This window comes from Sciurus vulgaris (genome assembly GCF_902686455.1).
Source record: "Sciurus vulgaris genome assembly, chromosome: 15".
In the NCBI taxonomy this organism is placed as follows: Eukaryota; Metazoa; Chordata; class Mammalia; order Rodentia; family Sciuridae; genus Sciurus; species Sciurus vulgaris.
Window position 1 is genome coordinate 62652751 of NC_136476.1, and position 22151 is coordinate 62674901.

At 36.1% G+C, this 22151-nt stretch overlaps 2 protein-coding genes across 4 annotated transcripts in view; one reads left to right on the top strand and one right to left on the bottom strand.

The window, feature by feature from the left end:
• The first annotated feature begins 401 nt into the window (after window positions 1-401).
• Window positions 402-10810, top strand: LOC306645714 (protein NipSnap homolog 3A-like). Of its 2 annotated transcripts, XM_079113716.1 has the most exons (7): window positions 510-626; window positions 1444-2160; window positions 3422-3632; window positions 4934-5092; window positions 6810-6959; window positions 9803-9889; window positions 9980-10810. In XM_079113716.1, exons 2-7 carry the CDS (start codon window positions 2146-2148, stop codon window positions 10054-10056), a joined length of 699 nt encoding a protein of 232 aa, XP_078969842.1. In that variant the 5' UTR covers window positions 510-626; window positions 1444-2145; the 3' UTR covers window positions 10057-10810. The 2 variants fall into 2 exon arrangements, with proteins under 2 accessions (XP_078969841.1, XP_078969842.1); XM_079113715.1 differs by lacking the exon at window positions 1444-2160 and having other exon boundaries at window positions 402-626.
• Window positions 10811-15390: 4580 nt separating this feature from the next.
• Window positions 15391-22151, bottom strand: part of ABCA1 (ATP binding cassette subfamily A member 1) — a 130368-nt gene continuing 123607 nt past the window's right edge. For both annotated transcript variants that reach the window (XM_079113699.1, XM_079113700.1), the window contains exons 47-50: window positions 21037-21140; window positions 20357-20449; window positions 19474-19717; window positions 15391-18854 (exon numbers count right to left, since the gene is read on the bottom strand). In XM_079113699.1, the coding sequence (XP_078969825.1) occupies window positions 18714-18854; window positions 19474-19717; window positions 20357-20449; window positions 21037-21140 (582 nt within the window). In that variant the 3' untranslated portion in view covers window positions 15391-18713. The remainder of the gene's footprint in view (window positions 18855-19473; window positions 19718-20356; window positions 20450-21036; window positions 21141-22151) is intronic.

Here is a 22151-nt window from a genome sequence, read left to right on the forward strand (position 1 = left end):
TCAATCTGTGTACGATGAAATTTGAATTTTCATACCAGGCTCAGTGCCTCCATTCCTATAGGCTCGTAAAACATCTAATCTAAATCTCTTCCAAGCCATGCTGGGCTGGCAAGCAGGATGGAGAATACCCTCAGCGAAGACAAGGGCAGGCTCCCAGCTCTGCTCTCGGTCAGGAAAGCCGGGATGTGAAAAGCAAGCCTGCCCGCCACGCGGCCACCAGCCTCCTTCCTGCGCAAAGACACGCGCGCTCCACGCGGAACACTCGCACTTCTGCGCCGGGCGGCGGCGTGGAGCCCCAGAAGGGGGAACCGAGCGAGCTCGGCCTTCAGCTAATTCTAACCTCAACTCTAACGTGTGCAGCAAGAACCAGAGGAAACGAAGGGGAGCCCCAGAGTCAGGGCGCACCACACTCCTGACACCGCCCCGGGGGCGCGCCTCCAGGGCCGGGGGCGGAGCTGGCCCGCCGAGTCCGGCCCAGCGCCGCGCCCTCCAGTCAGGAAGCCGCAGAAGGAGGGTCTCACACCCGACGCCCGCTGGCTGCCTTCCTCTGCGTCCTGCGCCGCGCCATGCTGGCCCTCCGGAGCCGCCTGGCCGCGACTCTGGCCTCGCGCACAGTCGCGCCTCAGGTACTGGCCGCGCGGGGGCGCACCCGAGCCGCTGCAGGGAGCCGGGTGGGGCCGGGAGCGCGAGAGCCCCCAGTATGTGCGCGACTGATTCGCTTCTGCACTGTGACTGGGAGGCGGCGACCGTGGAGGAGGATGGGTCCCTGCGGGCCAGGGTCCTACCCGCTGGACCGAGGCCTCTTCTGGCCTGGGAGCCAGGCAGCCCCGAGGTCGCCCCGAAGCACCGTGGCGGCTGCGGCCCCGGGAGCGCTCGCCACGTCGTGGCAGGGCCCAGGCGCTGTCGCCCTTAGTGGGTTTGGGTTTGACAGGACGTTGCCTCGTCCGCACTGAAGGTGCAGGAAGAGGACACCAACCGCTTGCGACCCGACCGGCCTTCGCCTTTGAAAGGCAGTGCGCAGCTTGCGACATTTTTCAGAGAACCCTGGAGAGGAGGCCAGGGTCCCAGGGTGGGAGCACCGTGCCAGCCCTCTCCTGTCCTGCGGTGGTCCCGAGCCCTGCAGGGACCCGCGCCTGAGGACACTCAAACATGGACAGCTTCAGCCTTAGATGAGAAACGTCTAAGATGGGGCCAGTGATCCTGCCTTGTTCAGTTCGTTCAGTGGATTTACCCTAGAGAGTTTTTTCCTGTCCAAATTTAGGCTTTTACTTTTCCAAAGGCAAATGGGGAGAAAGCCTGTTAACCGCTCTGGAGACGTCGGGGGGTGGGGGGTGTTTGGGGTTTTTGTTTTCGTTTCTGTTTTGTTTTGGGGATTGAACCCAGGGTCTCTTTACCAGTGAGCTGCATCCACAGCTCTTTGAATTTTTTGTTTGAGTCTCACAGGGTTGCTGAGGCTGGCCTCGAACTTGACCATCTTCCTCCCTCAGCATATGGAGTCGCTGGGATTACAGGCATGGGTCACCTTGCCTAGTTAACAATGCAGTCTTTATCCTTCTCTCTAGTGGGGCGGGGCCAACAATTATTTTCTTACAACTTTTCTGTGAACTTTACATTTCTACAGAAGTACTAAATGAATTGTTGTTAGTCATTGCCCGCAAGAACAGTCCTAACTTAAAGGGAGTATGAGGCACTGATGATTTCTGCCCCAGCAGTTTTAACCCTGCAACAAAAATCAGGAAATGGCAACCCCACACACACCCTCTCAATGCAGTTTCTCTACTGTGTTATATATGTATGTATAAATACATATATATACATATACATACATATATGTATACACACACACATATTCTCCTGGGAAAGATTATACTTTAGTGTATTTGAATAACTGTTTTGTCCTCCAAATACAAATTCATTCACCAACCTAAAATGTGTAGTTCCTTAAGCCTATTGGTTCATTTTTTGACATATTTTATTTATGATTTTTTTAAAATGTGGATAACAGTTGTTTATTCTACTAACATTCTGTTATTATAATTTGGTTTAAAAGTACAGAATGTCCACCAAATACAGGACCAGCTGCAGTTGTTTTTGATGGCAAACAATCATTTTGGGCAATATGACTATAACTCCTAGCAGATGTGAATGGAATGGACTCAAGTGAGATGTTGATATTAATTCTTATTTTCAATTAAATGAAACCCATTTGCTATTGTGTTTTGTAAATAAATATGTCAGAGCAGGGGCTGGGATTGTGGCTCTGGTAGAGCATTTGCCTAGCACGTGTGAGGCACTGGGTTCTATCCTTGGTGCCACATAAGAAAATAAAGTGTAAAAATATCAGAGCCAAAGTCTCCTTTCATTAGATATACCAAATAGTAAATGTGAGTCCTAATTTGTAACTTTGTGGATACCAAAACTGTTTTAAAAGATTTTTCTGGTGTACTTAGATCAGGCTAGTGAAACCTACATAAATATATAATGCCATATGAATGTGTGTATACACACACACACACACACACACACACATATATATGTATATATGTTTGTTTATATATACACATGTACACATACAAGATAATTTATGGCAAGACATGCCCTAATGAATATTGAGTTCACTGACAACATGAATTAGAGATTCTCATACTGAGCATATTACTACTACAAAAGGACTGGCTCTTAGGGGATATTTCCATCAAATTAGTATAACTGATGCATTAAATGTGCTTCACTTTGCATCTCTCATTAGAAACTAATAATGATTCAGACAATTCATCTTGAGTTTTGCTTCTTTAGCACTCATATAGTCCACCACCATATTACCATTAATTGAATAGCACATAGCATCCAACTACATTAGCTGCATTCTAGTCCTACTAGCTGCATTTTTGACCAGTGGTTTAATTCACTGAATGTATGTAGCAAATACTTTGACCTAAATAGCAATTTCCACTTTTTATAAGGTCTTCTAGTAAGTATTTCATTGTGCCTGCCAAACAGCATGCATGCTGAATTTACAGAGTGCTTTCAGATGCATAACTCTAGCACAGATACTACTGACTAAAGATGAAATATTGGCCGAGTAAGGAAAAACTATAAATTTATGTGAATTTCAGTTGTAGTTCTCTAGTACAGAAGTATCATTAAGATACCAATGCCTTCATCTGAGCAACTTCTCATGAAAAAGTGGCTAAAGGTTGTGAACCCTTGCCAGGAAAGAGTAGCTATGTGTTCAACATATTTTAGGGTAGTTATTTTTATTGACATTTCTACAAAAACAAGTCTGTGGAGCACTGACAAGTACAAACATAGATTATGAGTCTAATCTGTGTCCCTTGTTTCCAAACTCAGATTTGGTTGTAACACAGCATAATAAATCCTCTCTCTCCGAAATCTTTAAATTTGCTTTATCTTTCTTCAGGTGTGCTCATCTTTTGCTACAGGCCCTAGGCAAAATGATGGAACATTCTATGAATTTCGTACCTATTCTCTTAAACCCTCAAAGATGAATGAGTTCCTGGAAAACTTTAAGAAAAATGTGCATCTTCGGACAGCTCACTCTGAATTGATTGGATATTGGAGTGTAGAATTTGGAGGCAGAATAAATAAAGTGTTTCACATTTGGAAGTATGGTATGAGTCATCCCACTTAAGTGTTCAGTATAGACTTGCATTGCATTCTGTGTTACATGATTATATAAGACTTAGTTCTTGGATCTATATTACTAGAGATACATACAGGTTAAGTAAGTCTTTAAAAAATAATTGTGTGTGTGAGTGTGTGTGTGTGTGAGTGTGTGTGTGTGTTTAGTGATTACTTCTCCCACTGGTCTATCTCTAACAACCTCTAGTTCAAATTCTCCAGTTATTATGAATGAGAATTTATAGTGTCATAAATCATGACATGGTTAACTTCTATTCTCAGAAAAAAATTTGGAATGGTTTATTTGATCATCAGTATCCAAATTAATACTCATAAAATGTTTTATTATGAAAAATATATTCATTCTATACCTCTCATGGCACAGTGTAGGGTTTTTCCCTGTTATAGTAGAACAAGGCCCATTAAAACACAGCTTATGCTTAGATGTACCACAAGTTAAATCATGGCCCATTAAGAAAGCTAATGAAGTCCTGATATACCTCACTTAAGCTGTGAAATAGGGCTTAGTCCTTATCAGCATAAACCATATAAAACTTTAACCATTAGTTTTATGAGGTCCTCATAGTAAATACAGTACTAGGCCTATATGTGGGTAAACATCCATATCTATTGGAGTAACTTAGAAAGACAAATAAGTGTTGGGAGGGAAATAGCCGGCAATAAGAGAATCAACACTATTTCTTTGAAAGCTATTTGTTGAAAGGAGAAGAAACTCACCAAATACATTTTAATTTCGCTTACTGTAATTTGATTCAAGGTGTACCTTGACCTGACCACCTACCACCACCAAAGGAAAACATTCTCTCTGAACTAGCACTATCAGTTAAATGCCTCAACTGAATTAATAAGAATAGTCCACAAATATTGATACTAACTAGGTGCTAAACATTGTTCTAAGTCTTTTTGTGTATTAATTCAGTTAACCTTCACAACAAGCCTGGAGATCAATATTATATTCTTTCCATTACACAGACTAAGAAACTTAATGCAGAAAGATACAATAATTTACCTAATTCACACAGCCTCCTGCAGTCATAAAACCCATGAAGCCCATTCTGTGACATTACACTAGTCATTTGCATTTCTATTCCCCTTGACCTCATGAGCAACTTGAGGGCACATGTCACATCTCTTCATGTTGCTATCTCCAAAGGCATAACAGTGTTCCTCTATGCTGCAGGTGAATGTTTGCTGATTGGATGAAATCCAGAGAAGCATAGGTGATTTTAAGTTGTAAATGTTTCTTTTCCCTAATTCTTTTTTCCCACAGATAATTTTGCTCATCGAACTGCAGTTCGGAAAGCCTTGACTAAAGATAAGGAATGGCAAGAACAATTCCTCATTCCAAATTTGGCTCTCATTGATAAACAAGAGAGTGAGATTACTTACCTGGTGCCATGGTGCAAATTAGAAAAGCCTCCAAAAGAGGGTAAGTCACCCTCCTTCTTCACCACTTATGGTTTAGATGAATGAAATACTGAAGATCTTAAGTGGTAAAAGGTGAAATTCCACTGGCAAACATGGAAACTGATCCTTTGTTTTATGGGAACATGCTGTGATTGTTGAGATAAAACTAAATGGTATCTTTTAGTTTGCTCTTAAAAGTATGAACATTAATTAAGATTTTTTCCAAATTGAGATTTTTTTCTTGATTGGTAAATTTAGGTATACTATAGAAGAATCTCTGTGACTGGTAAAGGTCAAGAAATTTCTCTTTGGGAGAATGTTTCATGTATTGGCGATTCAGGATAGTGTATGAAATTTTGTTATGATTTCAGAATAATAAAGCATTTAAATGTAAAATGTATTCAATACCTGGGAATGGTGGTGCACAACCTATAATCCCTAGCTTCTTGAGATGCTGAGGTAGGAGGATCCCAAATTCAAGTTCAGCCTAGCAACTTAGCTCTCACTGTCTCAAAATAAAATTTAAAAAGGTCTGGTCTATAGATCAGTGAGATAGAACTTACCTAGCATGTGTGCAACCCTAGGTGGAATCTCCACTATCCCAAAAAATATTTGTTTCACAAATTACAAGTAATCTAAAATCATTAAGTATATCTTTGTTCATAAAATTGATTAGGGAGAATGAATTTACTGAAACTGCCAAGCTGTGTTACTGTAGTCTTAACTTTTGTGCCTTCTTCTTTCTTATTTATCAGTCTGAAAATAATCCCTTAAGATATGTCTTCTTGCTACTTTTACTTCTTACTGATTTAAAGAAACTATTATCTCTATCTACTTTTAAATAAAAGTCAGATTAGAAAAATATAAACTAATTTTAAATTTCTTATTTTCTATATTATTCCCAACTTGTAATGTATTTTAGATTGTAAGAAATTTGAAACATGTATTAGGATTCTTATTCACTTAGATCTCCCCTCTGCTCTCAGCACTGTCTAAAAATAGTTGTCTTCTCTGGCACTGTCAAATTTTGGCTTATTTTCTTTGTATTATTCATAATTCTTTAGTAACTTTGGAATTTTTTTCCTTCTTATTGTCTGATCTTCTTATTCCCTATTTTCTTTCTCTCTACCCTCTCTATACTTCTGACTAGAGGTATAAATCTTTTCAATATAATTTGGATATTTAGGAATAACAAAACCTTCTTTCAGATTTTTTTCCCCAGAAAACCCCTCAGATATGACTTCAGGTCAATCATTTGCTCTCCAACTCCTGTTAGAAATGATCCTGTAAGGGAAAATTATACAAAGAATAAAATATCTTCTCTCCAAATTAAAAAGAGGAAGGCATAGGAGATCACAGAATACATTTTTTTGTTAATTTATTTTCTTATATACTTAACAACTCCAAATTAGACTTCATTATAACTTTTCAATATCTATTGTATCAATAAAGTTTTATAGATTAAAAATATTTCAGATAATAGCTTTGTATATAATTTCTAGTCCTTTTTCTCTTTGATTAAGCCTAACAAGTGACTCTTAAACATGGACAAGAGCTTTCTAAACATGAAAGCAAGGAAAAATCATGCAAAGAATTAATTAATATGACTACATAAATACGTTTCTATAGGTTATGTAGATGTACATATGATTTAGCCCTCTGCTACTGGAATCAAGCAAACCTGATTAAAAATTGCTTCAAGATCTTCTGTAAAATAATTATTTTTCTCCCTATTTTAGGAGTCTATGAACTGGCTACTTTTCAAATGAAACCTGGTGGCCCAGCTCTGTGGGGTGATGCTTTTAAAAGGGCAATTAATGCCCATGTTGATCGAGGCTACACAAGACTAGTTGGTGTTTTCCACACAGAATATGGATCACTCAACAGAGGTATAGTTGACCCATGTCTTCTATGGAAATGTCATGTACATTGGTGATCTGTGTTTCTTTTGTCAGTTTTCCTTCAGTTTTTCATTATATCTATTTTAGTTTTATTGCCAATTTTTAGTTTTTTGCAATTTTAAGATTTGAAAAAGGTAGTTTATATCTTCTTTTTTTGGAATGTTAATACTTTAGGGAACCTATTTTAAATGCAGAACTGCTGTTTTCCAAGATACATCAAAATAACAAAATTTAGAAACTGGAAGTATTCTTAAAAAAATACTCTTTTGCTTTTTTCCTCTAAATATACTTTTCTTGATTTTTTTTTTCCGAAATAACATTACTTAGGTTAGAGAGATTGTTTCTGAATGAAAATGTAATAAATATTTTTACAAATGCTAAAAACGTGGAGAAACCCAAAGGAAAAAAAATTACCCATTTCCCATTATTTCAAAATAATACTGTTATATGTATACAAATTACAGGAATATGAAGACCAAAATATTATTAGATATAAAATGAATAGAAACAATGTGTATGTATGACTGATAATAACTTTATAACATCCCAGCATGGATAGATAGATGATGGATAGATGGATGGATGGATGGATGGATAGATGGATAGATAGAAACAAATTTAATAATGCATATCTGTGGAATTTAACTCCTTAAAAAATTTTTTTAGTTGTTGATGGACCTTTATTTTATATATTGATTGATTGATTGATTGATTTACATGTGGTGTTGAGAATGAAACCCAGTGCCTCATGCATGCTCAGCAAGCACTCTACCACTGAGCCATAACCCCAGCTGTGGGGCATTTAACTCTTAAAGTTGGATGTAATTTCAGTGAAAATTTCAGAGAGATTTTTTTGTGGCTAACTCTAAAGTATATGTATAAAGTTCATCTTGTAGGATAGATGATTAAGAAGAGCTAATAAAATATTTGAAAGATCCATTGTATCCAGTTGCCTCGACTTTTCACTTGAATGTTCAATAGAGATCTCAAGCCTACCACATTCTCATAGTTATATGTCTAAAGAAACTAATTAGAATATATAAAAAAGAATGTTTTTCAAGTTGAGGAATATATGAAAGGGATAAAAATTATGAATATTATTAGATTTTATCTCACACCTGTACTAAAATAAATTAAAATGGAATGTAGATTCAATGTAAAAATAAAGTCAGAATTATTAAAAGAAAATATCAATTAATTTATGTAATAACATGGATGGGGACTATATTTCTAAGTTTCTAGTTGAAGAAACTATGTAAGAGGAAAAATATCAACTTGATGCCTTTTTATACAAAGGCTTAAACTTTCTGCATGCTCCAAATCACCATAAGTAAAATTCAAAAGCGAAAAGGATAATAAAAATTTATGTGAAGGTAGACACACAGGTAACAACCACCTATATATTAAAGAAAATGCAGATTAAAACAATAGGATGTCACTTTTAATTAATGTACTTATATGGATATAATGTTTGGTCAGAAAAAAAGTACTTGTATATTGTATAGGTTCATAGTAATCTTAATTTTCTATACTGGACATGTATAATTTATAAGAAGAACTACTGAAAATGTGTGTATGCAAACTTTTTAAATTCATTCTCAGTATAATATAAGAATGATCATATGCAGTGTATAAATTGGTACATCATTAGTACATAATATGCATTGTATAAACTGGTACATGATTGGTACATCATGGTAATAATAACTTACCACCTAGATCTTTGGAGGACCAAATAAGTCAATACATGAAAAATGCTTAAAACAGGCCTGGCACATAGTAACCATCCAATTAGTGTTAGTAGTCCTCATCATTGACATTGCTATTATTATAGGTATACATGTAGGTGCTGCTCTAATGAGGTTTATGTCAGCTTTGTTTATAGTAGGAAAACCCTGGAAAAACATGGGTTTGACCCTATTTATGTAATAAATAAACTGATAATACTTAACTAGAAATACAGATGTATTGTGTACATCCTCTATCTTATATAAACATAAGCATATATATTGTGTAGATATAGAAACATAAAGTGCATACATACATATAAATATGGAAATAATATACCAAAATAGAAAAGTGGTTATTTTGGGGTGGTAAGATTAAATATGTTTTTTAATCTCCTTTTATTTTCCAAAATCTATATAGCTGTTAAATTTTAGTAATAAAAAATTATAAATAATATTGTACAAAAAACATTTATTTCAACATTTTGTAGGATACTGCAATATTGAGAATAATCAACAATAAGGAGTTGGGAGAAAAGATTTTGTAGAATACTACAATATTGGGAATAATCTAAATAATCAACAATAGGAAGTTGGGAAAAAAAGATGTTATATGGATAAGGAGAAATTCATACAGTCATTAATATAATATTAACATATGATACTCCATAGATAGATACATTTTTATGTTTTCATGTAGCAGTTAAAATTCATTTTTTAAAAATTAATACCATTGACAGAATATCATCATATTATTGCTGGGTGTGGTGACACAGACCTATAATCCCAGTGGTTCCCAGGAGACTGAAGCAGGAGTATTGAAATTTGAGACAGAATCAGCAACTTAGGGAGACCCCGACTCAAAATAAAAAATAAAAAAGGTCTAGGGATATAGCTCATTGGTAAAGCACCAGTGTGTTCAATCCCCACTACCACCATTTTTTAAAAGGAATTTCACTATATATTAACGGAGGTCTATCTAGGTGGTTAAGATGATTCTAGTTTTTAATTTCCTTCTTTGTATATAAATTTTCTACAGTAAGCACAATTGTTGATAATATATTATTAAAAACTATTATAGAAAAACTCGGTTTATCTCTGCAGTTCATGTTCTGTGGTGGAATGAGAGTGCAGATAGCCGTGCAGCTGGGAGGCATCAATCTCATGAGGATCCCAGAGTCGTGGCGGCGGGTAAGCTTTTTCACTAGACATCGGTTATTTTTAGAACAAACTCCATTGACTCAATAACTTTATATGCTTTCCTGTGAAATGTTTTTCCAGTCCGGGAAAGTGTCAACTACCTAGTGTCTCAGCAGAATGTGCTTCTGATTCCTGCGTCATTTTCACCATTGAAATAGTTTTCTACTGAAACATAGAAGATTTCATTATCTGGTATAAGATGTGTCTGCTAACGGTGCTTAAGTTCTCCCATGAGAACTATTCTCACTTTTATTTTAAGGAGGTGGTAAGTTAATTCACTATGTCCCTTGCATTTTTATAAAGCCAACTCTGTCATCTGTTCGTTACCATTTAAGGAAATCGTTCTATTCATTTTCTCCATGACTTGTCAGTATCTGTTATACATTGGACATATTTGTCATTACTTTATGTTTTTTCATTTGTTTCAGAATATCTTCTGTATTTTGATAGCCCTTTGCTTTATAATATTTTCTCAAATTCAAATAATGATTTACATTTCCTTGTCTGACAATATTTTTAAATTAGGTAAATGTAATATCTATCTTTTCATGTTTTTGTTCTGATATCTAAAAGCATTTTTTTACACAGTAAAGTTTATTTTGTGAAATCAAATGGGATCCACAAAAATATTAAATCAAGTACATTTCTTTACTTTGGAAATGTATGGAATCATATGTGTCATCTGTATTAACTGTGGTTTTCACATTGATTATTAGGTCATTCTAGAAAATAGTGTAATTAGCTCACATTACAATTCTAAAGAAGACTTGGTTTATATGCTGAAATATGTTCATTTATAATTTCACTAATTTTGGCATACCTTGTGTCACAAAGATCTTGAAACTTTTTCAAAAGAAATATTTATAATTATGGAAATGTTTGCTTTAATTAAAAACTACATATTCATTCTGATTTTTTTGAATTTGTGTTTTATAGTTATAGCCTCTTCTCTGGAGCCCTTACTGTTGCTATAGTCACATAGTAACACTTTACCAACTTTACTGTAAATGCTAAGTTACATCATGAAAGTAGCATTCTGACAACCCCAGAAGCAAAGTTCCTTTAGTACTACCATACTATATTTTCTGTGAATTATCTTTAATTTCCTTTTTACTAAATATCCCTATATTCTAAAACCAGGTTTAGTACTCCAAGCTCTCTTGGTATCTATATTTACAGCCATATTATTTTATGTTTCTAAAACATTTTGTAATTATAAAATAATAAATTATATATTAGCTTTCCAAGGGAAATTTAGAGAATGGAGAGTACAGTTTCCTCTCATTTATCATGCTCTATGTGCTGTGTAGTGTATCTGAACTATTATGTGAGGTGATATTACTCAGGAAAGGCAGGCAACAGCAGTTTACACAGACTGCCTCAGTTTTCTGTCCATGATGGTACTTGGAGATGGGGCCATTGGGAGGGAATTATGTTTCTGTGAGGAGAGGGAAGCCCCCATGATAGAACCGATGCCCTTATAACTTATAAGGGAATGACAAGTCCTGAGCTCTCTTTTTCTTTGCGCCATGTGAGGAAACTAGAAAAAGGGACCTCTCCAGAACTTGATTGCTGCTACTGTGATCTCAGACTTCCTAGACTCTGGAACTATGAAAAAGGTTTGTTGTTTAAATTACTTACTCAGTCTATGGTATTCCTCTTATGGCAGCCTAAACGAAGACATTGTCTATCGTCCCTGCCTTATTTATCTGTCACTTATCATAACTAATATTTTGCATATTTATGATTTGTTATTATATGTCTCCTCCCACTAGAAACTAAATTTCATAACAGCAGAGGTTACTGTTTCAATCTTTGTATTGTCATTATGCCTAGAAGTGGTAAGCCCTCACTATTTATTGATTGAATTAACACATGGGATGTGCTGTGGTTTAGATATGGTTTGAGTATGTTCTCCAAAGATTTATGTGCTGGAAGCTGGTTTCCCATTGTAGTGGTGGTTTAGTGGTGGAACCTTTAAGATATGGGGCCTAGTGGGAGGTGGTTAAGTCATTGGAGGTACCATAAGAAAACTAATGTTGCTTTCTTGGGACCCTTGTTCACTTGAGAGTAAATTGTTATAAAAACAGCAAGCCTTTACCCTGAATCTCTCTAGATTCCTATGTTGTGTGATCTCCCTCTCCTAATACATACTTCTACCATGATGCCATTTTCTATGAGACCCTTAACAGAGGCCTGATCAGGGCCACCTGATCTTGAACGTTTATCCTCTAAAACTATGAGCTAAATATACCTTCTTTCTTTATATATTACCCAGCTTCAGATATTTTGCTATAACAATAGAAAACAGACTAATACAAGATGTTTGAGTTTTTTTAAAGAAGTCCATCATTCCTCCACACACTTCATGTTGTCCACCATTAACAGTGGGTTACCTGACTGTTATTGGAGGTGCCTCACCACCCTCTTTGAAAAGCATTCCTGAAAGACACAGCGAATGATTGATTCAGTGAAATCTTCTTGCTGTGGATGCCATCTGTAAACAAAAATAATACTAATCACCTGCTGGTTATAAGTTACTATCCCAGACTATGGAGGAAGAGAAACAGGTATGTGGCCCATTGGTCTGGTTCCACTCCCATCACAGAACTCCCAGAGGACAAGTAAATCCTGCTTGTAGACTCACTCTCTGGACATCATTCTTAGCACCAGCTTTTAACCTACTAAGTAAATGCTATGCATCTGACTATTGTGGAAACTGAAGTTGCAGTAGGTTCAGTCTTCAAAGGAGTGTGAACCTGCAGTATGTTGGAAGAAGCGTGATGCTCCTTAGACATTTTTCATAACTTCTATCACCTAAAAGGCCCTTTTTCTAGGTACCTTCTTGAAAGAAGCACATTACTCCAGGAGAACATGATTTGGTTTCTTGTTTAAGCTTGTGGTCCAAGACCCTAAAGTAAAGGAAATCACACTGTATGTAAAGGTTTGGGCGGAAAAAAATCCTAAAGGATTAAAAACAAAATTCATAAAGGAAAGGAGAGATGATGCCAGCTGTAGCCTATATATTAACATACCAGAAAAGAATCCAAATAAAATTTCATAACTCAGCTATTAACCCTGATTTTCTGCTTCTCTCCAAAACCCCCTACAGATTTGTGTGTATTCACTGTCCTTTTACCTCTTGTTCTTACTGAACCCATTCCAGTTAGGTCTGCATTTTGTCAATCTGCTGTATGCTATAATAACTTACAAAAGGTCACTGGGGACCTCTTATCAAATGCAGTGGTTATTCTTTGCCTTTACCTTACTCATCTTCTCAGCAGTTTTGGACATAATTGACAACTGCCTTCTCCAAACATAATTTTCTGAGTTTCAATGTATGGCATCATACTCCAATTTTCATCCTCCTCTCTGGCCAGTTGCTCTCTGTTATCCTTGCTGGCTTTTCTTCTAAATCTTGGACTCATGATCATTCCTTACTTTTGCTCTCTTTATGTAAGCTCATTCAGTCTCAAGACTTAAAACTCATATGGATATATGATTAATTTGCACATCTTTATCTTCTGTCATTGTCCCCTCAGCTCCTTAGTGAAATCCAAATACCTTGACAAGGGCGGCAAGACCCTATGAGACTTGGTCCCAGCCCTCTCTTGGATTCTATCCCCTATGACTTCTCTCCTTGCTAACTCTGCACCAAAAACATATGGAATATTCTCCGCCCCCACCCTTTAATCTCCCTCGACTTGCAAAGCTTTTCTCTACGTGGGGTTTAGTATTAGGTGTTCTTTCTTTCAGGAGTATTCTTGCCACTCGGAGTATTCTCCATATGTTGCTCCTGCTCATTGTATTTGGATCTGAATGTAAATGCCACTCCTCAGACAGGCTGTTTCTGACTCCTTGCCATCATTTTCCAATCCCCACATTTTTTCTTCATAGCACTTATTGCTGTCTAAATGCATCAGATTTGTTTTGTCTACACAGCCATTGTTCTTCTCCACCAACATATTACTTTATTAGAGCCAGAATTCTGTTTTCAACATCGTAGTCCCAGAACTTATAAGAGTATCTGACACACAAAGTTCAATAAGCCTTGATGGTAAGCAGACTTTACACAGATCTAGTATCTAACTTAAACATAAAGTACCTCTATCATTTAACTAGCCCTATAACTTTGTACTAATTCCTTATCCTTGGAGCTACAATTTATTCACATGTATAATAGTACTACTTGACTCACAGAGCAGGATCAGTTGAAAATTAAAGAAAGTGTGTGACAACATAGTAAAAACTTGAAAGCAGTTGCTAATTTTCTCAGACTTTTTCATACTTAATGTATGCATTTCAAAGGGTCCAGAATTTTTTGAATCTAGAAAAATCTGTCTAGGCTTTTGTCTAGAGAGAAGAACGTTTTGGTCACTACTTATAGGTAACCTTTGTTTTCATCTAAATTAATTGCTGTTTTGTTTTTCTATAGTTTTTTGTTTGTCTGTTTCCCTCTCTATTGGGAATTTTCGCAAAGACCATTTTTTATCATTTCATTGAAGTCACTTGATAGGAACATGGCGGGGAGGATGAAGTTGTGATGCTAATACTGAGGAGGCATCTACATCACTCAGAAGCCAGGAACCTTCTGCACACAAAGTTCAGACCTGTGTCTCATCAGAAGGACCACTCAATACATGTCACCACAGCCATTCCAAAGAGATCACGGTGGAACCAGGACTCACGTGCTGCTGAACAAGGGCCGTTTGACATAAGTTCTTCAAGTATCAATATAAGCAGATGTCTGTTTATGAGACTGGTTCTTAATGAGCTATCAAAAGTATGTCCACATTGTCTCATTGTCGCACCCTCTTGTGTGTAGACTGCACTGCCCTTGTACAGTGAAGGCATTCCTGGAGTTTGTATTTCTCTTCCCACATTCCCACTCTTGCTGTGTGTTCACCCTTGCCATCACTGCCAGCACCTTGCCAGTATACATGCCACTCTGTGTCCTTATATTTTCAGTTAAATAGAAGCCCAACAAAGGCTGCCTTTATAACTACCTCAAAACCAAAGTGAAATGTTTATTAAAGAAGCTTAACTACAGAGCATGTTCAGATATCTGCAGTTTAGCTCATTTTGTTCCATCATCCCAGATGTGGAATACCTATAAAACCTTAAATTAAGCAACAAATATACCACTATGGTAACCTTGAAATAATATCTGAGTATTTATTAAGTTCGCAGAACTGAAAGCTTAAGACTTAATGGGTTAATAATCATGGCACAGAATAAGTTCATCTACAAACCTCTTAAACTTTCTTAACACCATTTATTCTTATCTCAACTGAATCTCGAAAGAAGATAACACCACTTTCTATTCAAGTAGTCCCAAGTTCTGTTTTGATTAGTAGGATATTTGAACCTTTTCTAAAATTTTTACTCTTGATCCAAATAGCATCCCCAGATCTATGAGGGACATTTCTTCCTTTTCATTAGCTTTATTAGCACTTCAACAGCAGGTGGTGCTATAAATCCACAAAAGTAAATTTGCATAGACAACAGAACTGTCACAGCTTTATTTTGTGACTCATTACAACATAGAAATAAGCCTTTTAATACATCATATAAAGTTACTGACAATACAAATTTTTTTTTGTTTTTTTTTCCTTTTAATGAAAATGATTTAACTTAGAAATCTATTGTGAAACTTTTGTCTAGTTTTGCAATTCTCAGATATTCCAGTGCAAAAATAGATCCATTACAGACAGCATAAAGTGCTTGGAATGAAGGGCCAATGATAAAGACAAAGCACAAGAACAGCTTTACCCTAGGGTATAAGAAGGAATAATAGCATACCTAATCCTTATGGAAATATAAACATTCTGTAAAAAGGGATGCAACAATTTTCAAAAAAATCAGAGCAGTATTAACTATAGTATTACATTATTACTAGTAAGTAAGAATACAAATTAATATCTCAGTATCAAAGTGGTTCACTTACATGACACATGGCTCTTTGGAAAAAATTTCACCTGATATATACAACCATGAGAAGAAAACATAGACAATCCCTTTAGTCAATGATTACTATACAGTGAATGAATGATGTACAACATTTAATAGTCACAAAGCATATGCTTTCAGTACAGATATCAAAATACAGTAGTTTGAGGTTTGGTTGTTTTTTAATAATTGAAGAGTACTGGGTATTTACATGGAGAGGACTTGTAATTTTCTTTTGTATTTTTTTATATTCACAGTTAATAAGTTTTTCAAGGTATCCAAAAGATGCAAGAGCAGAAATCTTTGAACACTTCTTTTGAGAATTTCTGAAACTCACATAGTTACACATCCACAGGGAATATGTAGAAATTTTATTAAAGAATAGAGCTGGCTAAAAAAATTTCTACCATAATTAAATTTACACAGGGGATTTTTAAAGATTACTATTTGGGTAGTCTAAAAGGTAACACAAGAGTAATGAAGTTAATGTAGAACTGTAGATTATTTCTAGCTTCAGAAAAGACCTTTTAAAATCTACATTTAAATGTTTTTTTTTTTTTTTTTCAAAATAGTTCACAGTGCCTTTTGATGTTTTAAAGTATGGCCTTGAAGTCAAAAGTAATTAAGAGGAAAGAGTCACTCATAGATTTAATATAATGAATGAGAACAGGATTTATGGTGAAATGAGAAAACGACTGGATTTTTATTTTATTTTTAAAATTAATGAGAAACTTATTCTTTGAAACTTATATCTTTGAAAGTGGCATTAATATAGTGATCTTGTGTCAATAGTTATTGAAAATATGCACTGATTATCATTTTAGAAAATACATTAATTTTGTTATTTTTAAGCAATGAGTTACATAACATTCTATAAATTTAAATATATATGTATGTATATATATTCACATATATATACACACACTTGAAATATTTCTGAAATCATATGCTTTTAGAGTTAATATTTAAATTTTAGATATAATTGAAGAAATTACTGACGTTGAAAGTTCACTTGAACTTTACCAAACAGCAGTTCTCTCATATTTTTTGTTTTGTCTCAAGAAAGATGACACTAAGCATTAATGAAGTAATATTTTTAAAACATGTTATTAACCAAACAAAATTTTTTTTAAAGATTAAGTTAGAAAAGTCTGAAAACTATTCCATGTGGAAGTATTTGCTGTTTTTATTTTTTTCAGGATAGTTTAATGATTGAAGAGATGCAAAATTTGAGATTGTCAGAGATTTAATGAGGTGTCTAACATTTCTATAGAACCAATTACTTGATGGTATTAAATGTCATAAGTACAAGTTCCCAAGCAAGCTGATTTCTCTTTGAAAGAATAGGTTCAGCCTTGTGACCCTTTCTGGCTTTTGCACTGTTGCTATTTAAAAAAGAAAAAAAAAAGCTGGCCAATATTCTTTAAGTGGGCTTCCATAACCACAATGAAACAACCTATCTTTTGTAAAACAGTTAGCTGAATAACATGGCAATGGCACAGGAAATCTACTGAGACTTAATTTCTCCCCACACCTCTATCCATCCATCCATATATACATACATACACATTCATCTATAGCATACACTCAAAAAAATACTTGATTGATGAACTGATTTAAGAGTATCCTACATGGTCTTAAATTGAACTACAATGTCATGAGATCTTGACCACCACATTGTTTTCTAGTCACTAGGCACTAGTCAGACATTCTATCTGCAAATTTTATATAGGAAAAATAAAGCTAGTGAGGCAGTGTGACCATACTCCTCTATACCACAGGGTCCTACAAAGAGGTCATTCTAAGGTTTTGTAAATCACTGATATAACTTAAAATTCCAAGTGACATAATAGTACAAAGATTTTGTCAAAATACAAGTCTATCTTTTCAATTCCAGATTAGTTCAAAAAGCCAGAAATAATACTACACCTGTGTCAAATAACAAAATTCTTGAGATGCAGTGTACCGTGTTAGCAATAGGACAAATGGGCACAGGCCTCCCTGGGTTTGAACACACCATCTCTTTAATCCCATCCCCTGACTTCAGCAGCTTACAGCTCCAGCAGTTTGGCTGCTGAGCCTTTGTTTCTTACCAGGATCTAAGTGTATTTAAAAAGTCCCAGAAAGACCCTGGAGACCCATGGCTCCAAGCATGGAGCAAATAACAATGGAATCAAGTTTACTGTGTGTAGAGATATCCATACTTTGCATATTACAGCCACCAAAGCAGCTCATCAAAAAAGGAATCAGAGAAGGACATTAGCCATACGTGGCACCATTTTGTCACCTGATATTTAATGATGTTGATAGACTCTGAGCAGAGCAGCTTTACAAAGGTGTGCAATACACCATGGTGTTTCAGATTTTCTGAGCAACTTGGCACTAGTAATTCTGGCACACTCATTGCCAGCAATGGTTGTGTCACCAGGAAACCAGTCTCCTGGAATGGCATGGCTTAAAGGATGAGGATGTACACATCTTTGATTTTGATAATCACTGGCCATGGTTATTTGATGAACTGTTGTTGCAATCCCAGTGAGGATACACAGGAACAAAAAAGTATGACTTCAAACCCATTTGTCCACTGGGTTCCATATTAGAGTTTCACATAGGTAAAGATAATAAACTAAATTCAAGTCTTTTTCACAGAGAGCCATACAAGACATAGGCTACAAAGGCACTGCCCCTGTAATGGAATTTTGTTTTCATTGCATTGAATTGCATTGCATTGAATAGTATCAGTACAGTATCCAGTTTACTTCTTCCCACAAAAACTTCCAGCACGTTCCTCTGGAACACTTCACACTGTGTAAAGGAAGATCTAGTCCCTCCTTATGTTCAGTTACCCTGTGTGAAACAGCATTCTTCATACATAACTTTCTTTCACTTTCTCATCCTGTAGAAAAGATGTGAGAACTGCAACATCCACTACTGTCTGGTTTTTGTGTAATGACAAGTCCTTTAAGTGGTCATCATCACTTTGGTCCTTGGCAAAGTTCACAAATACCTGTCAAAAGAAAGAAGAACTTTATGAATACATCTTGTCTTGTTCTTTCTTTATTCTAGCTGTAGTTTTATTCTAATCACATTGTCTTCATGTTGAAATTAGTTCAGGTAGGAGAATACAGAACTGCATAAATAGATTAACTAGAAAACTATGTGAGGGAAGACAGGATACTTGAAAAACATTAATAATCATTTAAAAATTCATCTATGTTAATCCCACATCATCAACTGCTCAATCATCTATTTCCTTGGGCACATGTAGACTTGATTAAAGGGCAGAAACCATTTGCTGAAAACCTACCAAATGCCAGGATCTGTTTAGTACTTTTTGTTATCTAAATGGCACAAGGCACCTAGCAAAATGCCAATCCAAGATTGGTACTCGCTAAAGGGTAGTCATTATGATTATTAATTCAGTAAATTCTCACAATAATTCTGTCTGTTAGAAAGTATCACTTCCTTTTTGGGTTCACAGAGGTTTAGTAAAAAGCATTGCTAGTAATAATAGATGAGGAATTGAAGCACAGATAGTCTGAACGGTGCTCAGGCTTGTGGTGGGGTGTGAGTAGGGAAGAACCCTCACCAAGAAAGTAAATCTATTCTTGACGCTCAATGCTTACTTGGTCAAGCGTTGTCTGAGAAACAGAGTAGTCTTCTATATGGAGTCGCTTTTTGCTCTGGGAGAGGATGCTGAATATCCTAGCCAGAGAAGATAATGAAGAGGGAAGCTGGTACTGGAGCATGTTCCGGTGTTTCTCTTTTAGGACACTTCCTGGGAAGGCAAGTCCAAAGAACTCCTGGACAGGCTTCAGGTCAGGGTTGGATCCTGCTATTCGTACAACTATCGTATAACCATCTCCAAACCTGAAAGCAGGAGAAAAAAAAAAAACACACACCCAAATGAAGTATCCCAGGAAACTTCTCAAAAGAATATTTAACCCAAGAACCCAGCTTGTGCCATGAAAATGGGAGGTCCCTTAAAGACCCACAGATCAGTTTCTGAGACAAGGAACCAGTTTTTTACTGAGAATCTGTTCTATGAGCAGTGCCTCAAATACAACATTTCTTCTAATCTTCACCTGGACCCATGACATCTGACAGATGTTACAAAAAAACCAGGAAGCCGAAGGAGTTAGTCACTTGCCCATGATACAAAGTTCCTAAGCGGTAGGGCTAGGATATAAACCCATTTGCATAGAATCCAAAGCTTGTGCTCTTAATCACACTGTCACATGAGTTTTTTTAATTTAATTTAAGAAAACAAAGCCAGGAAGTAATATTTCTGGGAAATAGACTCTCAGAAAGACTAAGTAACTTGCCTATGAGTTACACAAGCAGTGTATGATAAAAACAGAATTTGACTACAGTTCACTTTAACTTCAAATCCCTGATTCTTTTGCAATTTAATGTCTCTTTATTTTTAAGCTACCATTTATACACTCACAAAAGAATAATTATAAGCTTCCTCAATAGGTGCTATGCCAAAGAAATCATCTCTTTTACCTATTCTTCAGATGTTGGACACTGCCAAGACACCTGAACCTCCCATTGACCATAATTGCCATCCTAGTGCAAAGAGCTTCACATTCTTCCATACTGCAGGAAAACAGAGCAAAGTGTTCGTTTTAGAGAGATGCTGCCATAGCCATCACAACATCACCATGACATCTGGCATTTCAAAGAAACGAGCTTCCCAGCTTCCCAGTGCATGATCACATCCTGTTCTAAAGACATGATGATATAGAGACGAAGCTCCTCACTGCAGTGCCATTTAGAATTGTGAATAAGTTGGAAACAATCCAAATGTCTAACAAAGGGAAATAATTAAATAAATTAGGGTATATCCTAACAGAATACTTGGGCTATCAGAGAAGATGGCATTACTTAAATTTACTGACTTAGAATAATGTGCACAATCACATTGTTCATATATATTATGCTTACATTTTTTATTGCAAAAATACACACAATTATACATAAATTTGCATAGGAAAACTCTGCAATCATACATAAACCAATGAGAGCAATAGACGTCTTCAAGTAGTACAATTTCAGGTGATAAATGTAACCTTTGCCTTTCTGTATTTTCTAACTTTTACTAAATAATCATATATACTATTTGGCGCTTTAAAAAAAAAAAAAATCACACAATGTAAAAGCCAAGCTGAGACTTCACTACAGACCTGTGAGATGTAAGCACTACTGATCTCCCCTCCTTGACAATGCTTAGGGCACAATTCCACAAGAATCTTCGGGCTTTGGGATCCATGCCTGTGGTTGGTTCATCCTAAAATTAAAATAAAAAAGTGTTATCATTTGCTGGAAATAAAACATCAAAGATAGATTGTTTTTAAATGCCGAAGCATATTTTAACTTACTATTTTAGTTATCTCTTGAACCAAAACAACAGAATAAATTTCAAACTCATTTAAAACAAGTTCACTTTTTATACATGTCTCATTGAAGCAGAAAACTCAAATATTCTAAGGAAATTTTTATAAAATTAAACAAATTTCTCCAAATGAATAGGGAAGGGAAAGAGCCATTAGTTTCAATCATCTTTTCATGACTAAAATGTATATATTAAAAAATGTTCTTTGTCAGGTTAAGATTTAAGTAAAATTCCTTTTCTTCTTTTTTCATTCTAGCCTACTCCAGCTTACCCTGTTATAATGTAGACCATTCATGTGGTCGAGATAACAATAAAGCCTCAAACTAAGACTTTTTCCTATAATAACTTCAGTGTTCTTCTCTACCAAAGAAAAAAAATCAAAGGCCACTGCTATCTAATGTATTTTTCACTTATCTCAGTTAAGGAACTATGATCCAGTTGCTACTGCAGAGATCTTTTTTGTTGTTGTTGTTCTTAATACTGGGGATTGAACCCAGGGGCATTCTACCTCTGAGTTGAGCTACAGCACCAGCCCTTTTTTTTTTTGATACAGAATCTCACTAAGTTGCCCAGACTGACTTTCAACTTGTGATCTTCCTGCCTCAACCTACCACATAACTGAACTTACAGATGTATACCACCACACCGGGCTACTCTGGGGGTCTTGAAGCTGTGTCTTCCCTCTCCATCTTCAGTTTATGAACACATAGATGATCAGAAAGAATGTTCCAGAGAAGGATCAAATCACACATTCAGCCTCACTCATTCTTGTAGGGGTTCTCCAAGCCAGAGAGGCAGGTACTTGGGGTGTTTTATTTGTCAAAGTCACCACTGCTTGCACCAAGGAAGAAACTTCCCTTTTATATCCTTGAAAGCTGCTCTGCCACCCAGTCATACAGTGGCCTG